The 21,234-nt window shown below is 35.9% G+C and overlaps 1 protein-coding gene and 2 long non-coding RNA genes across 4 annotated transcripts in view; 2 read left to right on the top strand and 1 right to left on the bottom strand.

The window, feature by feature from the left end:
• Positions 1-6,140: 6,140 nt before the first annotated feature.
• On the bottom strand, positions 6,141-12,694 carry LOC122147932. Its single transcript, XM_042771901.1, has 9 exons — positions 12,669-12,694; positions 9,746-9,877; positions 9,199-9,309; positions 7,794-7,886; positions 7,339-7,443; positions 7,092-7,176; positions 6,636-6,831; positions 6,219-6,538; positions 6,141-6,149 (listed from the first exon to the last, which is right to left on the bottom strand). Exons 3-9 carry the CDS (start codon positions 9,219-9,221, stop codon positions 6,141-6,143), a joined length of 831 nt encoding a protein of 276 aa, XP_042627835.1. The 5' UTR covers positions 9,222-9,309; positions 9,746-9,877; positions 12,669-12,694.
• A 1,538-nt stretch (positions 12,695-14,232) lies between these two features.
• On the top strand, positions 14,233-14,940 carry LOC122148000. The gene is made up of 3 exons (XR_006161979.1): positions 14,233-14,579; positions 14,709-14,752; positions 14,837-14,940. It is a non-coding gene; the product is annotated as an uncharacterized LOC122148000 (long non-coding RNA).
• Positions 14,941-20,426: 5,486 nt separating this feature from the next.
• The window catches only part of LOC122147999, a 2,987-nt gene continuing 2,179 nt past the window's right edge, over positions 20,427-21,234 (top strand). The window contains exon 1 of one of the 2 annotated variants that reach the window (XR_006161978.1): positions 20,427-20,980. This is a non-coding gene — a long non-coding RNA (uncharacterized LOC122147999). Of the gene's footprint in view, positions 20,981-21,029 lie in introns of those variants that run through there. The other variant, XR_006161977.1, reaches the window with a different exon arrangement.

A 21,234-nucleotide genomic window follows, 5' to 3' on the forward strand; every position in this document is an offset into this window, starting at 1 on the left:
GACACCCTCCTTCTGTGATACAGTTGTTCTTCAGACTGCATAAAGAGAAAACACTTCAGTTTAATCTGAATATTTACCAGTATGTTTTAGCTGACAGTTGACAAATACTGCTGCTGATGATGATGACGACAACCACATTACAAATGTCACATGTTTTTTTTCAGTCAGCAATCTCTTATAAAAGATACACAAAAAACAACCAGCAGCAAGAATTTAAAAATGTCCTTTCTGTCTACCCATAATGTACGTCAATGTGTTGAGTTGAAAGTGTTTATCCTGCAGTAGAGCAGCGATCTGATTCACTCGTGCAGAACATTGAGATCCAGTGATCTCTGTCTACTCATCGTGTCTAGATCTAGACTTAAAAAAACGAGGTTCATGGTCATTTGCATTCAGAAACGCCTCCAATAAACCATATATGGTGACAACACCTCCCTTTATAAATCATGTGAAGTGTATAATGTCCTCACCGAAATCATGGAAAAAGAAAGCAGAACTGACAGAGAAGCCATTCTGTGCTCTCAGAATTACTTCCCAGCTGCACGACAAAAAAAGGCTTATCTTACTTTTTTTTGTCTTGCTTTTAGTTAAAATAATCAAGATGCATATACTATATAAGCAAAAATATATTTAGTCTTGTTTCCTGGGGGGATAAACAAGACTAAATATCTTATCTAACTTGAACTATTAATTTATAAGTTTAGGATTTGCAATTAAAGGACACAGGAAACACACAGCGGCTTTTCGTTTTGTAGTATTTCCATTCTAGCACTAGATTCTCTGTTTAAGCATGCTCAGAGATGTGCTTTTATTTACACCCATTCCTATGTTTAAGTACAAGTTGGAAGATCCCACACTTTGCGTGAAACTGTTCTTACGCACTCATTACACACACATCTGTGCATATGCACTGTTGATAAATGAGGGCCCTGTAATGTAGAGTTCATGCTGGAATTAAAGCCTGCAAATTTCACTGAGCTGAAGCAGTTCTGTCCTCAATTCTGTGGCAAATGATCTAGGTCCATGTTAACAGATGGATCTGAATTCTAACAAAACAGTAGTGAATGTCACAAAACTTACCTCAGTATCTCTAATTTGCAATTTCTATTCTTCAGTCCACTGCAGAGCAGCTTCAATCCTGAATCCTAGTAGATTATTATTGTTCATGTTCAGCTCTTTCAGATTGGTATCTGATCCAAGAACTGTAGCCAGAGCTGGACAGCTTTTGTCTGTTAAGTCACAATCATTTAGCCTAAAAGAGAAATAAACAAAATCACAGAGTTAGATACATGTAATATATTTGTTAAATACAAAAAATACATTTATACCAATTATTTTTTTTAGATTAACAGTAAATATACTGCAAATATATTAGAATTGTACTGATTCAAATTTCCTACATAAAACAACTAGCATGCTCGAATAGAACATAATAACAGGGCTCTAGACTAACTTTTTAGACTGGTTGCACTGGTGCTCCTAACTTTTTTTCTTAGGTGCACCAGCACAAAATTTAGGTGCACCCAAATTTTCGACCGCATCGCATTTAACACCGCAGTTTTACAAGTTGACTTTTTTTATATTTTTATTTATTTATTTATTTTTTAAAAAATCGCTGTCCATATAGACAATATTGACTTGTAAACGATTAACTAAAAATCTGGTCAACATAAAGTTCTTTATTTGAAGCACAATTCTACTGAAAAAGTGTTGGTGCTTAAAGTGCTTCACTGAGCTGAAAATTAAATTTAAAATATCTCAAGATAAATGAAATAAAAAGAAAATCTAAATTAAATGTTTTAAGGGCTTCAAACTGAACATCTCATGGCTCGGTGTCTTATGGACTATCCTCCATTGCAGTCACATGTCCCTCGGATGGCCAACTCCTGTAGTTTGGCCTTCTTGATCTTTGGCCTTGGCTAAACCAGCTGGCCACACTCTCTCTAGCATCAAAATCTTCCAGACTTGGCCCCTCTACACTGATTCTTATCAGATCTTCACTGTGTCTGAATGAAGGAATGCTCTAGTGTCTGATCTGAACAGCTAAACAGTCCCTAAACAGCTTATACTACTGTCTCAGCTATTAAAATAGGTCAGTTTTGTATGTAATAGCAAAGGGATTATATTTTGTTTCCTTTTTTTAATTAAGTTAATTTAGAAAAACGTTAGGAAGAATTTTTTGTTTGTTAAATATAAGTTTTAGTTTTTCTTAAAGTAATGACTAAGTTGCCAGCGTTAGACAGTGAGCCTATGTTTGATCAATTAAGCCTTCTCAAATCATTACGACCTGCCTAAAGTAAAATCTATAGATATAAAACAGTTCAAGCATATAGCAATGTTTAAATGTTAGACCCAGATAAATGTGAGCTATATCCAATAGTTTGTGCGGAGACGCTTCAGGACATGGAGACGCCGGCGTGATCACTTGCATTTTTTCAGTGGATACGCCATCATTTTTGCTCATAAAGGTAAGTAATACTGTACATCATTCATAACTGCAAAGGGTTTACTTTATTTGTGTGCACTCACAATATCAACAAAACGTTGCGCTTTCTGCCGTGTCGTCTTTAACAGGAGTACAAAAAATGACCCGACACTCAGTGAAAACATGCCTAAATTATAAATATATCTATAGACATGATAAATAGACATGATAAATAAATGATAAATATATCTATAGAAAGCTTTAAATGTTAACGAAATAAAACAAATATCAAATCGAAAACAAAAAATTATTTCATTATAATCATAATCCGTAAAAATGCACTTCTCTCTAAAGGAGATGGCGAGTCAGGCTTGGCAACTTCATCCTTGCGACACAGACTCAGAAACACTAGTTTATTAGTAAATAATTCAAATATCTCCCTACTGTTTCCCCGTCATATTTATGGTAATTACTTTTGCTTTGCGGCGAGCTTGAGTCTATTGCGTGTATTTGAACGCAGTACTGTCCAGCTGCGCTGATGCACCATACTGCTGCTGCGGGACACTAAACACCGTCGAGCCGCTCTTGACAGTCGCGGCAGCACGGTCTCGTGTTGTTTCCACCAGAGCGGCAATTTTGTTTCATCACTAACTGATGGATGTCTAAAATATAAAAGTAAGGAGAAGTCTAAAACAGGCGGGAGGCCCGGCCCGCATCTGAACTATGACGTGAAAATTGGCCCATGCAGAAATGCAGGGCTCTAGTGTCTGTTGTTGAACCACAGGGAGACTTTCAGAGTCACGGAGACTTTTATTTCCCTCGAACGGCTGGTCGCACCGGTGCGACCTCTGATTTTTTTTTAGTCGCACCATTGAGAAATTGGTCGCACTCTAGAGCCCTGAATAAAATATGTAAAGGCTTATATCATTAATGGCAATGAGTTATATATTTAAAAGTGCTGCTCTATCTTGATGAGTTTCTTGAGTTGGAGATGTGGAGGTTAATAATTTATGCATTGACGTTATGCAAGAGTATATCTCCTTTATAGCAGAGGTTTAAGAAGTTAAACTGCATATTGGAGTAGAAATAACTATGGAACAATGTGTTTTATAATAACATGATGTGTTTCTTCTGCAGCTAATAGCTTGTTTTGCTGAAAAGAGATATTTTTACATAAAACCCATGTAAATCTAATAAAACAGCTCTGCACTTTAATTCCAAAGGGCTGCAGGAAAAAAAAAGTTTTTTGTTTTGATTTAACCCTAAAAGAGATATATACATATAACTAGGGGTGGTGGTGGGGGGGGTCGATACAGTATAGTATCGCGATATTTTCCGCAGCAATACTGAATCGATACATGGACTGCAAAGTATCGATCTTTTAGTATACTATTTGGTAGAATAATAAAATTAATTATTGACAATCCACTAGATGGTGATTGTTGATTTTTTTTTTGGTGAGGTCAGCTGGGTCACTTTCAGTATGCAGTAAGTTAGTAAAAAAAAGATGACGAGAGATCGCGGAAAGTTATCAGAAGGAGATGTGTTGCACTGCGGACCATCAATACAGCAAAACTGCACATTTTAGAGTGGCATTTTATTGTGGCCAGCCTAAAGCCCCTTTCACACTGAACGTTGGACCCGGGAAATTGCCGGGTCGCCTTCTGTGTGAACGCAAACACGTCCCGGGATCGATCCCGGGTTGGGGACCTAGTAACATTGCCGGGTTCAGTCCCGGAACGAGCGCTGTGTGGAACAAAAGCCAGATCTAATTCCTCTCTCTCCGTGAAGGGTGTGCCGTGATGATGCACGTTATCGCGTGACTCTTTTACCGGGTGTTTTGAAGGCAGATCAACGTTTCGTTTTTCAGCCAAGTGCTTCCAGAATTTTCGGTTTCCGTTTTGGCCCAGAATTTTCATTGCAGTGCATCCCTAGATGCAAGTCTACATGTTTTATTTAATTTAATTTAAATTTAACAGTAATTTACTTTCAAATCCCCCAATTGCTGAAAGGTCTGAACAACAGCTCTGTAATATCACAATATATCACAGAATATCACAATATATTTAAAATCGCAATAATATTGTATTGTGACACAAGTATCGTGATAATATCGTATCGTGAGTCCTCTGGTGATTCCCACCCCTACTTATAACTGGTATATGGTTAATTATCACTATAAATCAGGGGTGTCCAAGCCTGCTATGTATCAATGCAGATTAATGTAATTTTAAGATGAGAACAAAACATTACAAGATATATTAAATAACTCACAGAGCTCTTTTGGAGGTTTTGATGACTGCTGATAATCTAATGAGACACTCGTCTGATTTCTTGAATTTCTGAAGCTCAAACTCCTCCAGCTCCTCCTCTGATGTCAACACCACAAAGACCAAAGCAGACCACTGGACAGGGTGAAAGATCAGCAGATGAGAGACTTCCTTTGCTAAGGTTGGTCTGAATGTCTTTCACCAGAGTTTGGTCGTTCAGTTCATTCAGACAGTAGAAACAGATTGATGGATCTCTCTGGAGACAGATTAGATTCTAATTTCTGCTTGATGTACTGAACTATTTCCTTTTTGCTCTGATCATTTCTATTTTTCTGTGTCAACAGACCCTGTAAGAGTCCCTGATTGGACTGGATTGACAAACCAAGGAGGAATCGAAGAAAAAGTTCCAGGTGTCCATTATCACTCTCTAGTGTCTTGTCCACTGTAGTCTTGAGCAAATCAATCATGTTTTACTTTTGTTTTTCCTGTTCTGTAGAGTCACAATCAATACACTTTTTTAAATGTTGATGTCTAGAAACAGATGTGCATAAAGAGCTGCAATAAACTCTTGAATGCTCAAGTGAACGAAGCAGTACATGGTACCAAGAACGATCCCTGTTTCCTCCTTAAAGATCTGGGTACACATGCCTAAGTACACTGATGCCTTATAGACGTCAATACCACAGGCTTCCAGATCTGTGTCATAGAAGATCACATTGTTTCTTTCCAGCTGATGAAAAGCCAGTTTCCCCAGTGAAAAGATGGCATCTTTATCCCAGGAAACATCTGGTGTATGTTCTCCATCATACTTTCGTCTGCTCTGCTGGATCTGAAATCTGAGGAAAGTGTGTGTACATTTGTGTCAGAGTCTTAGGAGTGTCTTCAGTGTTTGACTCCTGCAGTGTTCTGGAGGCATCATCAGCCTGATTGTTTTTCACAACGTTATTTCTTTTCTCCTTTCTAAAATGTTCTGGAGAACAGTGGCTGAAATCCAGCAGAAGACTGGGATGTGACACATGATAAAGAGACTCTTTGATTGTTTAACATGATCAATGATTTCTTTGGCCTGATTCTCATCCGTGAATCTTTTTCTGAAGTACTCCTCCTTTTGTGCATCATTGAATCCTCGTATCTCTGTCAGCCGGTCGATACAGTCAGGAGGAATCTTACTGGCAGCTGCTGGTCTGCTGGTGATCCAGATGAGAGCAGAAGGAAGCAGATTTCCCTTGATGAGGTTCGTCAGGAGAACATCCAGAGAGGCTGGTGATGATACATCAGACCACGTCTCATTATCCTTAAAGTTTACAGGAAGTCGACATTCATCCAATCCATCAAGAATGAACAAGACTTTTAATTGATTTCTTCTTGTAAGGTTCAGTCCTTTTGTCTCTGGGAAAAACTGAGTTATAAGGTCCATCAAACTTAGTTTTTCTTTCTCCTTTAAGTTAATCTCTCTGAATGGAAGAGGAAATATGACGCTGATATCTTGATTTTCTTTTCCTTCGGCCCAATCCAGAACAAACTTCTGCACAGAGACTGATTTTCCGATTCCAGCAAACTCCTTTTGTCAGTACAGTTCTGATCTGCTTGTCTTCTTCAGGTGCTTCAAACAAATTTTTGCACTCAACCTGTATCTCCTGTGATTCATGACATCTGGAAGCAACTTCAATCTGTCTCACCTCATGTTCAGTATTGACCTGTTCACTACAACCCTGAGTGATATAGAGATCTGTGTAGATGTTCTTCAGAAGTGTAGAGTCACCTTGCTTTGCAATTCCTTCAAACACACATTGATACTTCTTCTTTAGGCTACACTTTAGCTGATGAATGAAGAACAGCTCATCTAAACAGAAACAAAAATACAGATATTGTTTAATCTTATTTGCATTCTTCCTACATTTATAAGTGACAATGTTGACAGATGATCATGAGTCTCTTACCTTCTAGAGTATCAGCAGCTTCATCTTGCTTCATCTCTCTCAGGAAGTAGAGCGTGAGATCAAGAGCTGCTTCTTTCATACTGCATCTGTTCTCATTAAAGTCCTTCACAAAGTATCCTAAGTTCTCTTTTTGTAATATTTTCTTAAACTTTTCCAGTTCATTCTTTAGAAATGTGATTATTTTGCTCTCAAGATCCTACAAAGACAGAAAAAAATGAATGACAGGAAAAAAAACATCTTTATTTGGTCAAAATTATTTATTCAGTTAAAAATATTCATCAAAAATCAAGGTGAGAGAAAAACTTTAATTAGCAGTAAATATAATAAAAAAAACATGATACTCTTATTTTATGGGTTCTTAAGAAAAAAATTAGAAAAAAGTTCTGTCACACTCTTATTCAATAACATATTTGTTTATTATAATTATTAAATATTCTTGAAAATGTGTTTTATTACCTGGAAAATCTGCAGGAGACTGTCTGTAAAATTCTTGTGGTTCCTGTGAGACTGTAAATCTGGATCTAATGTTTCATACTGAAGCCTGATAGTAAATAAAATAAATCAAAATACTGCATTTTAAGGGGAAAAAAAATATGACCAAAATAAATACTGTGATAAATTTATGGACTATTAGTTTTATGATAATTATTCACTGACACACTTTCTGACACAGTCTATGTGTAAACAAAAATAAGAAACATACCGTTTGGTTCGTGATGCTGTTTCTTCACTGAAGACTGGTCCTGCATCCTTTGACCGGTCACTCTTCACAGACACAGAGCTGGACACATGTGATCCTGATCTAACACAAAAGACACAAAGAACAAAACACTTTACTACAGGAGCTCCTTCAGTCTCATTTAAAGAGCTTCACTGTTGAGGATGGTAATGAAGCACAGTATAGACATGCATTTGTCCATCTATGACTATGGACAGATGGAAAGACATATCATGTTTGTCTGTATGATCTATTTTCCATGGTTAATTTATACCTCCTTGTGGCTGCTTGTGTGATTGTGTTACTGGAAAGAAGCTCCAGACTGAGTTCAATAAAGAGGAAATCAGTGGTTTATTGTTTTATTTCATTCATTTCTATCACAAGCATCTTAGTGGAGAAATAAGCCAACACTACATTATAATGTCAAAGATAATAAATACCTTTTGATAGATGTTTTTTTCTCACTGAAGTTCGGTATTTCACCATGCTTTGACTGGTCACTCTTCACAGACACATGTGATCCTGATCTTACACTAATGACACAAAGAGAGAAGAGAAACTTTCCTACAGGAGCCTTCATCTGTGTTTTATATTGACACACATTCTCTCTAGTCCTTCACAGAAACAATGCAGAGTTTTAAAGACAGCAGTCATTCTTGTGTACAGACTCACATGTGTTTAACATTTCTTTGAAGTACTTAATATATGAGACTCTGACTGATCTAATTAAAGAGATTTTATTTAACAAAATAGAAAGCAGAAATGTCAGTGCTACACAGTTCTTTACTTCAATTAAAGGGACCATAATGACACTATTTTAAAAGTCTCTTTGTTTATTGGGTTCAGTATGTTGTTGTAAAAACTACTGTAAAGTCCAAGTCTGATAATACAGATTTCTTTTTGCAACTTCACCTTTCAGATACAATCTTTAAAGTTATAATTTTTTCAACATAACTGTAACAACTTTATGTCCTGAAGTGTAAAATACAGTATTTAGGTGTGGTATATTGTATTTTATGTACAGTGTATTTAGGTGTGTGTAGCTGATGTTGTACACAGGAAGCTGGGAGAAAATGCACTGCAGCTTCATAAAGCGTGCTGTACACAAGATAACCTTTGGGTCGTACGGCTCAGGAACAGAGTTATTAATAAATCATAAACACTGAATCCAAACAAAGCAGGTTTGCTTTCGCATCCAAACACAGCGTCTCCACAACATGACGACAACACTACAACTCACTGAAGCCTCGTCTTCTCTTTGTGTAAACCTTTGAACAGCATTACGCTAATATTTCACATTGTGACGCACACATTTGTGAAATTAATATCTGGACTTCAGTCAAGGCATTTTAATCATTTCTGGATCAGTGTTCTCTGTTAGATAGAATAAATCACTTTACAGGAGACTCTGACCTTTACAACACACAATAACTTACACAAACAGATACATTACACACTAAAGAAAAATGAAAACATTCAAAAGTATCATATAAACCTTTAAATTAAGTGTGCAATCATTTTTTAATGTCTGGCAATAAATGCATGACCTAAAAAAACAAAATCACTGATGTGGAATAATTTAATTAAGTACAGACCCAGTGCTGAAGAGCGACTGTAAACTGACTGTAAATGATGATTCTGATTTTCAGTTCTGAGATATTTATCATCTATTGGCTATTTTTAAAATATCAATGTTATTTTTAATTAGGAAGTTATGAAGCTCTGAAGTTCTGCAAATCATTTGTAAATATAAAACACAGTTTGTAAAGGTTGTGTTTTTTTCCAGCAAAGCTCTGAAACTGCAGCAGTGTTTAAATGATTCTCTGAAAGCAGATTCAGTCTTACCTCTGTTTCTGTGAGAGACTCATCTTTCCTCTCTTCTCTCACATACTGCAGATGAACAGCTCAACACTGAGATCTTTGTGTCTCTGAAGACGATCAGATGCTCATCATGACCTGGACATGACAATGAGATCAAGATCATGATAGTTCAGAGGAAGAAATGATGAAGAAAATAACATAGTGCTGGATCTTTGAGTTATCAAGCAATCAATATAAAAATAAAACAAATATGCTACTAATATCACTGCCATCTAATTATTTCTTCAGAAGTTCAGTAAAATAAAAGAACACTTTTTGAGAATTTTCGGTTTCGCGTCTTAATGCTACGTTTTTACAGATTTGTATATAGACTTGTAAAAATGTTTTAACACACGTCAATCGTCTTTAAAGGGTTTGTTTTATTAATATCGTTCTGCTTCTCGGTGGTTTGTTTCTTCGGTGACAAACAGGTATAAGTTATAACTTAACAAATCACGCTTCATCCAGCTCTGAAATGCGTTCATCATTCTCCTGAATAAGTGTAATGGTGAAAGTATTCAGACTTACTTGCAGTAGTTCAGACGATCTTGTGCTGCAGGAACAGAATCCAGAAGTCTTTAAAACACACTTTCGGTTTGTGATCGCTGTTAAAAACACCTGTGCGATCTTCACGATTGATGTTTGTCACCTGACACGACTTCATCTTGGAGAAAATCAAAGTCCAGTTCACAACAGATCTCGTGCAGCAGCGCCACCAACTGGACAGGAATGTGAAGCACAAACACACCTGCTTTCTCCTTCTTCTTCCTTCTAACAGCAGATCCCAAACTAAAACAGTGCACTAGTGCTACCTGCTGTTTCTTCATATTCTCCTCTCAATCTGCTCCATTCACCTCCTTCTGCTACATTTGTGATTTTTAATTTTTTTTAATAATAACAGACAAATCATGTACAAGAAAAGATGGATATGAGTTTTTTTTCCACTACTCGCGATCTTCCTTATCGACCTGATACTTTAATGATATTCTTGTCAGTTCTTTTTAAACATTTTTAAATATTCCACCAATTCACTATCTCAACAAGTAGATCTCGTAGTAGTAGTACTTCTACTACTGCTACTCACAAATCAGGCAACCAACTGGACCTTATTTACACACGACACTGCTCCTCTGATCATGTACTGGTTACTCCACTGCACACCTCGGATCACTTCCTCCTCACTCTTAACCTCAACATGGTTCCTGACACATCACTTACCCCTCCACGTGTCATCTTTCGACGTAACCTCGCTCACCCTCACCCTCCCGCTATCTGCAATGGTTTCATCTTCGCTTCTTTTGATGCTAACAGTGCTACTGATCCTTTCTGCTCCACTCTTACATCTTGAGATCTTGACTGTATTGTTTACGATTGTGGTCGCTGTATAAATGCACTCACTCACTGTTGTGTGAATAGAGAAACATGGCAACGTTGAATTACTAATATAAATTTAACTTTTATAATATTTTTCATTTTCTTCTACAAGTCTTCATAATATAGACAGAGAGAGTGTATAAGTATTTGGTATGAATACAAGTACACATACACGTACATCTATATATATTGATATATATATATACACATAAATATAAAAATACAAAAATACATACAACAATGTGTATACTTTGAATAGTAATGAATGGCATACTACCATACAACACACAACAATTATCAAACCATTAAAAGCACTTGCCCCTCCCCAGGCCTATGTGGATCATCTGCCATTTCATACAGTCGATTGATGACTAATATGAGGCAGAGCAACAACTTACTGAATGATGGAGCCTAGAGAATATCCCTAAAATACAAGATATGGGGCAAAATGCCCCTGTTTGAAATTTTGTCTCATATTTACATCACATAGTTAAGAAATATCACACGAGTGCAAATGTGATCCTCATCTAATACAAAAGTTCATTAAGAAGTTAATATTGTGTTATTTTAGACACAGTGTGTTGAATGTTTTACTAAATTTTGCCAAACCAGAAGATGAAGACAAATCAGAACTGTTCATTCCCCGAGCAACCCCACAGCGGCATTTCATTTTCTTAATCCACGTTTTGAATGAATTTGATGAACCATTTTGCGTGTTGAACCCATAGACTGTATGGTTGAACCATGCATTCAGCTTTGAAGTGGCGCTGCACAGACTGATTGGTTCTTTGATGTCACACACCGATCGGTCTGATGCTTCAGTCGAACAAGCCAATGATTCAATGAACCATTCATAAAGAACCCCCTTTACTTCACTCCTCAATGAATCACCCATTTGAACGAATCAAACGAATGAATAAATGACTCGTTTACTTAATGATTAAGCCATTTACCACCACCTACTGGCAGTTTTAGTTAATTATTTAAAGTATCATTTCATTAAAGAAATAATTTAATATTTTCATAGTAATAATAATAAAAATAAGAAAATAAATTGAGTTATAGTTCACCCAACCAAAATGACAATTCTGTCATCATTTACTCACATGGTCCAAAAGAGTATATGTAATAAATTTGATCAAACAAAATATTGCTTGCTGAACCTACTTTTTGTAATCTCTGTTTGATGCTTTGCACAACAATGACTTTAAATTATCTTTTCAGAGTAATTTCTCCAAATTTGATGCGCGATTAATTAGATTAATTAATCACCACATCATGTAATTAATAAATCTTAATTGCTTACCAGCCCTAATATATCTAATATATATATATATATATAGTATATATATAATTTCTGTCCCCCTCACTTCTGAAATGATGGCTACGTCCCTGGTGCCTTTCCAAACACAAGGACAGTCATCTTCACTGAAAGTAACGAGACTGAATTCTCTCTCAGTGCTGAAGACACTTTCTCTCCTGTTGTGTCTTTGATGTTGAAATGAGCTGATGATCAATAAAATACAGCTCACAGCCAATCTGCTGCTTTCAGTGACATGAACTCTGTTGAGTTTGCAAACAGATCAGGAAGTGAAGATGTGTTTATATTCTTTATTGCTGAGACACATTTATGTGACCAACTGTAAATGGAACAAATTTAACAAATATCTGATCAGTAAAAGCATTAAAGTGTAAACAGGCCTATACAAGTACTTCGGTCACAATTATTTCTGTATAAACATGCCACGGCAGACCAGACTTAAAAAAAAAAAAAAAAGCGCACAGCCCTGCTGGAAATAAATACTTTCGATTTCGCTATATTTTGCTTTATGTGCGGAGTTATGTGAAATAACTAAGACAGCCAAAAACAAAAACAAAAAAAAACTTTTAAAAACAATATTATTGATTTTTAGTAAACGCATTTAGTTTTAATATCCTCATTAAACAGTGTTTGAGTCTAGCGCTTCAGGAACAGACAGACACAGTCCTACAGTAAATTAATTAACATCTGAATCACGCTTACATTTATGAAATACCATCATTCCCCCAAATAACTGTATCATGCGAGTATTCAAACTTACCTGCAGCAGGTCTTGTGCACAAAGAAGAATCAGAACTCCAGACGACTTTCGATCGCTGTTAAAACACACCTGAGCGTTTAGCCTGTTTCACACTTCCGTGTTTCTGCTTCCGGTTTGGCGCTTGCGCTGCAGGTAAAAGTGTTTTTAGGTGACAACAGCGGCCTTCTGTAACAAGAATAAGATCGAGAATCAAACCCTGCGTCCCAGTTGTGTTATTCAATAACCAGACAAGAAACCAATATAATGAGTTATTACTGCTCCTGGCGTCTTTATTCCACGAGGAGCATTCATCACACACTCCTTAACAAACGACTTTATACAATCATTACTGCACCTAGTGCACTAAACATCCCACTCATCACACCAGTGTGCACACTATCACCCCATCTGCCCTAAATAGTGTTGAACATTACTGAAAATTACTGAATGGCAAAGAAAAATGCTTGTTGAAGCTATAATTAATTCAATATTAATAATTTATGCTAGTTATTATATATGTCTGCTTTATTTATTCAGCTCTTTGTTTTTGTTTTTTGGCTTGTGACTCATTTTTGTTCCTTTGTAATTAACAACAACGACAACAACAATAATAATAATAAATGAATCAATAAATTAAAAAAGTAAAATGCCCTGATTTTCAGTACTTCACTGCTTTAGGCTCCGCCCACTCCCGCGTGGAAACCAATCAGATGTTTAAACATTGTTTAGCGTCATCATCATTATCCCACCCCTCATTTTACGTCACGTGCTCAAGTTGAACCTCGTGTATCGTCAATTAAGTCTTTGTTGTCAATCATCAGAATACACAAGTAAGTTATTAGCAGAAAAAAAAACAAGCAATAAAAGTATGAGTTGTTGCTAACTCAAATGATGGTAAATACAAGTAAGCAAACTTTATTCTCTTAAGCTGGGCTCCAGCCTCCAGACTAACATTTGAGAGCACCAGCACCACTGAGTTCTACAGCAAATTAGTCAGTTAATCATTAAATTACTATTGTTTTGCATTAATAAGTGCAGTTACTAATAATATTTCATGTTCATTTCTTGTTTATTTTCTTTTGTTTATTGTTTATACAGATTTGACAGTAAAGCACTAAGCTTGAGTTAAGATGAATACAAAATGTATATTTATTAACAACAGTAACAGGTGCAAAATCTACTTTTTATATACAGAAAATATATATCTTCCACTCTTATTAAATGTACCATTATTTTTCTCACATATGGAACTGACCAACTTCAGTAATTATGTGTGATTTAGAAGAAAATTGAGGAAAAGTTTGACTTTTCTTACTTCATACACAAAAAAAAGTGTAAAATTCTGACAAAGTCTGATTTTTTGATGATTTGATATTTTATAATAGTGATATTATAATATCAAAACAGAGAGGAAATGTAGAAATTAATGACTAATACGCCAATAAGTGCTCCTTTGCTGCTGTCTACTGGTTATAACTGTGATTTTATGTATTTTTTTTAATTTTGCATAAGTGTTCGTTTACCACAAAGTACAGTAGGCTATATTTTGTTCAACCCATTAAAAACAAAATTCAAACTGGAAATGAAAGACAGAAGAGAGATAGAGAGAGTCATATTAAAACCAGAAAAAGACTGTAGATAAAGGAAAATGTTACACTCCTGTTACTCATTAATGTGAGAAAGAGTAACGCACAACGTGGCTAATTAGTCCCTCCTTCTAAATAAAAGAGTGAATGGTTGATTGGAAAAGTCACTCTTCATCTCAACATCTTTCAGAAGCTGCGGTTGCTGTAGTTTATTCTGAGATACGTGTGTATGACTGAACATGAGCATCGACTGCTGGCAGACTGAAAAGAGCTTCTTTTTAAATGCTTTATGAACATAGTTAACATTGGCTCCTCAGTCTTGGGTGGCATCTGTGGCTCAGTTTTGGTTAAGATGATACGAATCCTAAGTGATGAATTTTTTGTTGAGTTATGTTAAATGTGAGGTATAAAGATGGAAATGTAATGGTAATTTGTTTTGGAATTGGCTCTTTTTTCTTACCTAATTCACAGACAGAGACGTGAAGAGGTGTTGGTGCATTGGTTTCCGTGTCCATCCTGGTAAGAAGAAGTAAACCTACATGACAACTTAAATCACCGCTGTAATCTTCTCATTTATTATATTTGTGTGTATGAAATATCCAGGAGCTGGAGCTTATCCCAGCAACCACAGGCCAAAAGATTGAAAATGACCCTGAAGAGGTGACCAGTCTGTCACAGAGATAACACACACACTATTGATCAAATAAAAATCATCCTCTAGTCCCTGATTAACTATACCTGCATCTTTATCTGTTTATATACTTGTTCTATTCAGTAAATATCTGGATATAAACAGCCATATTCTCAGACTAGAGGCTAGATGTACAAGAGATATTATATTGTCATATATTAGCACATTGACACAGATTGCTCCAAATGTGTCTCAGTGAGTCGAGTCTAGAGAAAGCCAAGTACACTACTGCAGAAATGCAGAAAGATATTTAGTAAATATCATAGTAGAAATATCAAAAATGTACCCTTGTATGGACAAAACATGCTTTTAATAATACAAACACAGAAGTTTTTCAAAGAAAGTCTTTACACGTCTCTTCTGAGCAAGTTCAGTTCGTGACAAACAGTTATAGTTCATGTATAGTTCAGATGAGAAACTGTGAGAGGAAAAAAAACTTCTGTAAAAATATTATTTGCAGTCTTTTCCACAATTTTTTTTTTTTTTTTAATGTTATCCAATGCTGTTTTAAAGGGGTTTCAGTTAAATATTACTTTATCAATCAGTCATTTTTTAATATAACCTGACTACCTTTTGCCAGACTGCCAGATACCTTTTCTTTTCTTTTCTTTTCTTTTCTTTTCTTTTCTTTTCTTCATCGTGGCACAATCTGGAGAAGTACCTGGCTGACAGAGGTTGATTTTTCTGAGCACTTATGTTTGTCTTTAAACAGTTTTTTGTATCAATAAACAATGGGAAATTGACTAAAAAATGTGTGCATTCATTACGCCTTTTTTATTTATTTATTTTTAAAAAAAAACTAAAAGCAGTGTGTGAAAAGCATTCCATATGGGAAAACAAAACTTATTACATTAATGTACATTATTCGGTTACTAATACAAATAGTATTTTTTTTTTGCTGTGGATCTGCCTACAGAACATTAGAAAAATAACAATTTACTAATAATTAGCTACAAAATGAAAGTAGGCTACTGTTTTAGCTGTGACAAAGAAGAAGAGCTCATATTCATGTCCCAACATTTACAAATAATTTATTGATGAGGGGCGGGGCCAAGAGCCGTGGGAACGGAGAGAGGCCGGTGGAGTAAGTGATGATGCTCCACTCACCGGTCTCGAGTCCCACGGAGGAGCTCAGGGAGGATAAAAGGAGGAGTGACGACAGTAAAGCACGAGAGAGGACCAGGCCTGATTTTGGAGAGTGGTAAATATAATCTGTGGAAAACCATCTAAAATGTAAATGATTATTTTCAGCCAGCCAACTATTCCTATAGTAATGGGTAAATTCTACATTATGCTACCCAGTCGTCAACAGTAAGAACCATTCCATAGAAAAATGCAGTAAAATATACCCCCAAACGTGGAGTTTTTTTGCTTTTAAATGCGCATGCGTCAAGCCGCGTCGTTTTTGAGTGGTGTTTTAACTTGTACTGCACATCTGCAGGAATTATAAAATCCTGCAGGATTTTTCACTTGTACTGCACATCAGTCCTGCAGGAATTATAAAATCCTGCAGGATTTTTAAAAGAAATCTGCAGGAATTTTTCACTGTATAAAAGTCCTGCAGGATTTTTTTTTAACTTGTACTGCACAATTTTTCACTTGTCCTGCAGGAGTTATAAAATCCTGCAGGATTTTTTAAAGAATCTGCAGAAATTATAAAATCCTGCAGGATTTTTCACTTGTACTGCACATCAGTCCTGCAGGAATTATAAAATCCTGCAGGATTTTTCACTTGTACTGCACAATCTGCAGGAATTATAAAATCCTGCAGGATTTTTCACTTGTACTGCACATCAGTCCTGCAGGAATTATACAGTCCTATAGGATTTTTCACTTGTGTTGCATGTTTCTGTTGTACTGAAGGGTTCATTCTAGAACATGTAGGAATGTCCTACACATACTGCTGCACATACTGCGCTGTACAGCACAAGTGAAAAATCATACAGGAATTAAAAAAAAAAATTCCTGCAGGACTGCCGTGCACCTCACGCAGAAACAAAAATGTTTGCTTACAGGAGTTTTCCCTGTAAATGAAAAATAAATAAGTCAAAAAATAAATATAAAAAAACCCTATAGGTTTTGGATTCAGGATAGGTTATGTCTAGACTAGAGAATAAAACTCTGATAGTTGCTGTAGTTTTATTCATACAATTTTTATTTAATTAGATTCAAGTACATTTCATGGAACTATTTTGGATATATTATGCTCTGGCTGTTGGCAGCAATGAGACAAAATGAGTCTTAACAAGTAAATTAAAAAAATTAAGAGTACGAATAAATAGGCAATTATAAAAAAAAAAAAAAACATTTCTCTAAATCAAACATCCACGACATGTCAACATTCAAGAGATATGAGTCTGTATACTGTACATTTTTACCTTTTATAACATGAAGATGCAACTATTTTGTTTTTTAATCCAACTCCCATCTATTTGGTTGGATGCAAAAAAAAAATATTTGCAAGACCTGGTAGGTCCTTGAGGTAGACACAGGTTGAATGTATGTCTGTGCATTTGATAAGTTCAACTGAGTCAATCCCTCTTTCTTTTAAAATGCTTGCTTTGCTGTTATCCCTGATTCTCTGTCTTTGCTGATGTCATTAGTTGTTGTTTTCATAACATCAATGAATGCAGGACCCTCTCCTTGTGCATTGCCTACGTCTATAAATGATCGTACTAATGCTATAGACCCATGTTTGGTTTGAACTGCATGGTTGATTCTTTTAGATAAAGATTTAGCTCCTTTTGAATGAATTCGCTTGCCATTAACCACAGCCCTAGAATAAAAACTGAAAGCTTTATTTGCACTAAAACCTGACTCTTGAAGGATATGAGACTCTCTTGGGGTTGGCTGTCGTACATGTGGGCATCCAAGAAACATCACGCTAGAACTACCAATACACTTTGTCACAATACTGGTGCCTCCCAACATTTTTTCAACAAAGCTTTTGCTTTGCTGTGTTTGTTCATCATTGAATACAGCAGCAATGAGTCGTGGAACATGTTGGTAAAGGTTAAACATGTTAACAATTTGTTCTGCTACAGCTTGTGTGCCATGAAAGAGTTTCTGAAGGTGTCCATTCTGGGACTCATATAAGAATGCACTGTGACTCCATAAAGGACCCCAATTTTTCACAGATGCTGCTGCATGTACAAGTATGTGGACATTATAAGACACATGACTCTTTCCATACTGAGACTCAAAACGGCCCACAAATGCTTTTAAAAGGCCATCAGCTTTGTCAATGTCATGGGGGGAAATTGAATCTTGAAGGAGAATGTATGTAGCCTGTACTAGAAGTAGTAAATGGTCAAGATATTGTCTGGGTAAAATGCCGAACAAACAGGGAAGGCTGTAAAATAAGAGAAAGTGTCTGTATTCCGAAGCTTTCCAATATTTACGCAAAGAAATTGAACGGGGTGGTCTTGTTATACTTGTAGGTGGTTTAATGCCAAGTAACCTTCTTTCAATCTGCTCGATTTCTCTTCCAATGTACCAAGGCTCTGTATGGTATTTGGAGTCAAACCATAGGGTAGTCAGCTGGCGACAAACACCAAGTAATATGCCATGCATGTAATCATATGCAAATCCAGAAACCATATTAAAAAACATCAGCAGCATTAGAGGAGATGGACCTTTTACACCATTTATATGCATGTTCCAGAACCAACAGCTTGCTGAGCATCTTCAGTGTGTTTTCTGTGTGATCTCAGCTCTGGCCCTGTTGACTGCAAAGGATACACCCTTGTAAACCCATTACCCTTTTCTACAACTTCACCCTTTTGATAACACCAGTTACAACCATGCTCTCCATTAAATTGCTTGACATTCTGTACAGCACAACGAGCCACTGAATCACAAATGCAAAGCAAACTGTATACATGGACTACTGCTTTTTTCACCTTTCCACTGACAAGGTAACCCTTGGTTTTCAAGACTACGCAATTCATCAACAAATGATTGCAGAAACGAGTTCATTTCTGGCTTTTTTGACCCAAACCACAAACCGCCAAGAATGACATGCTTTGCCCTCAGATTAGGGGGGAGCTCGTTGATTATGACTTGAAGAGGCCAGATATGAAAAGGAGAAGATTTGAAAATTGGAACACCATCAACATTCCAGGACACTGAAATATTCGCCAATTTTGGGTCATTCAGTGCATCAATCGATTTGTACATAGTGCCATCAAATATGTCTTCAACATTTTGTGAGTTGTGCTTTGTCCTTGACCATTTGTAATTCAAAGACTGACAAAAATCTGTATCTTGAAATTTACCTCTTAATTGATCTGAAATAGATAACTTGATAAAGACAGAGCCAGATTTGATTAAGTTTTCCATTTCCCCTGGGGTACCATTGCATGAAGCACAATGGGTGGGGATTTCACTACCAAACAAATATTGGCAGGATGGGCAAATATACTGGACTTCAAAAGTGTCACAGTGAAAGGATTTCATGAACTTGTATAAGCTATCTGGAACACCATTGGTTGAATCAGGACAGTGGAGATTGATAAGATCTAACAAGTCACTCAAAGCCACTTTGGATGTTGTAATGCCTGAGGCTGTAGGCAAGTATGCACAGCAGAGATTCTTCATTAGTGATTTTGGCATTTGGATATATTTTTTCCTCACTGGCACACTCCTCTCTTTCTTCTGTGGCTTCCCTCACAAACTGCACTGTGGTTTCTGACAATCTAGAAAGTAAATATTGCACTAATTACAAGCTGACACATAAAGAAGTGTGAGCTTTAAAAAAAGCATGAGGCTATAGACTAGATACATGTTCTAAACTTTATTCTCACATGAGTCTGTGGAAAGTTCTCATCAGCTGTGCTAAAAACATCACCCTCGTCATCAGCAGAAAAGCCTTCCTGTCAGAAATTGTTCATTTATTGCACATTAAAACAAAATCCATATGAACACCGATATTTACAAATGTATGCAAAAAGCATTGGATTAAAAAAAATATCAGAAATTCATTCTCACATCAGCATCTGAAAAGTTTCCATCAGCATCGCTGACGACCTCATTCTCGTCATCAGTAGAAAAGTTTCCCTGTGAGACATGTACAGGTACTTGGACCACTAGTTTTATGCATGTACTTAAATTTTGTAAATGTTCTGGCTGATAAAGGATCAAAGAATTGCCAACCTTATGACAACAAGGAAGCACAATTCTAAAGAAGATTAACTTTGAAAAATAAAAAAAATTAAAAAGCCTATTCTCACATGAGCATCAGGGCAGTTCCTGTCAGATTTGCTGATATTGTCACCACTGTCATCATTGGAAATGTTTTCCTATAAGTATGAAATTATAAACATACAGGAGCATGTTAGACATGGTTTCTTGACTACAACAAATGGCCATGAATTTATCACTGAAAATGTTTTTTAGGCCAACGTTAAACCTGAATTACTTCAACTATATCGGGAATAAGCCATGTCTTGTATGATCTTCTCTTTTTTGCTCCTGAAGAAGAAAAAAAGAGCAGACTTCTTGCTTATTTGATTAATGTAAGTCAATATGTAATTGTACAATAAGAAACAAATTGCTTAAAATACAGTTATTTGCATTCAGCAACCTATTATATTCTGTGTCCATCGCCTTTTTGTAGCTGCAGGAACAGGTGCCTCTTCATTTAAGTACACTTTATACTCCATATCCTTCAAAAAGAAACACGTCAGTGTTATTTCTTTGTAAATATAATAAAGAATATATTTTTTGCATTACCCGAATAGCTTAATCCAAATGAGAACATTTCCTAAAAATGACTACAATAACGAATCTGGGTATTTGACAAAATTGACTTAGTTAATTGGAAGACATATTTTATTTTAGAAGGCTATTTTTTTAAAGAAAAGAAAAGTTTGGTCGTAAAAGTCTTATTGTTGTCTTTCACCCTGAAAAAGAAGCTCGTGTAATTTACATAAAGAACCGGTAAATTAATCTTTTCACTGAGGTGACGTGTTTCATTGACGTCCACTTGCTTCGCGTAGCCGATTCACGTGACATCATTGCACGTCATTCATCAACTGTCACTTTGTATCGTGAAGGTAAGTCCGCCTTTTATTATATAATTATATCGTTATAATGCTTTAAATTACTGTTTTGTTAAAAATTTCTAAAATAATGTGTATTTGTAACACTAAAACATATGAAGATGTTTTTCTTTTCTTTCTTTTTTTTTGCTGTCGATGATACATTATAGGCCAATGTATTATATTATAGCCTATAACTACCATATACCGCCTACATCAAAACTTTTTTTAATAAATGACTATAAAAAGTAAGCCTCAACTATTGCTAA

The sequence above is a fragment of the Cyprinus carpio genome, chromosome A16, assembly GCF_018340385.1.
Source record: "Cyprinus carpio isolate SPL01 chromosome A16, ASM1834038v1, whole genome shotgun sequence".
Classification (NCBI taxonomy): Eukaryota; Metazoa; Chordata; class Actinopteri; order Cypriniformes; family Cyprinidae; genus Cyprinus; species Cyprinus carpio.

Bases quoted from the DNA above. Each gene is read 5' to 3' on its own strand.
- LOC122147932 (XM_042771901.1), bottom strand. From the start codon at position 9,221: ATGAGTCTCTCACAGAAACAGAG. The intron at 7,177-7,338 runs GTATGTTTCTTA...ATTTACTATCAG, and splicing joins ACAGCATCACGAACCAAACG to GCTTCAGTATGAAACATTAG. The intron at 6,539-6,635 runs GTAAGAGACTCA...GTTTCTGTTTAG, and splicing joins AGCTGCTGATACTCTAGAAG to ATGAGCTGTTCTTCATTCAT.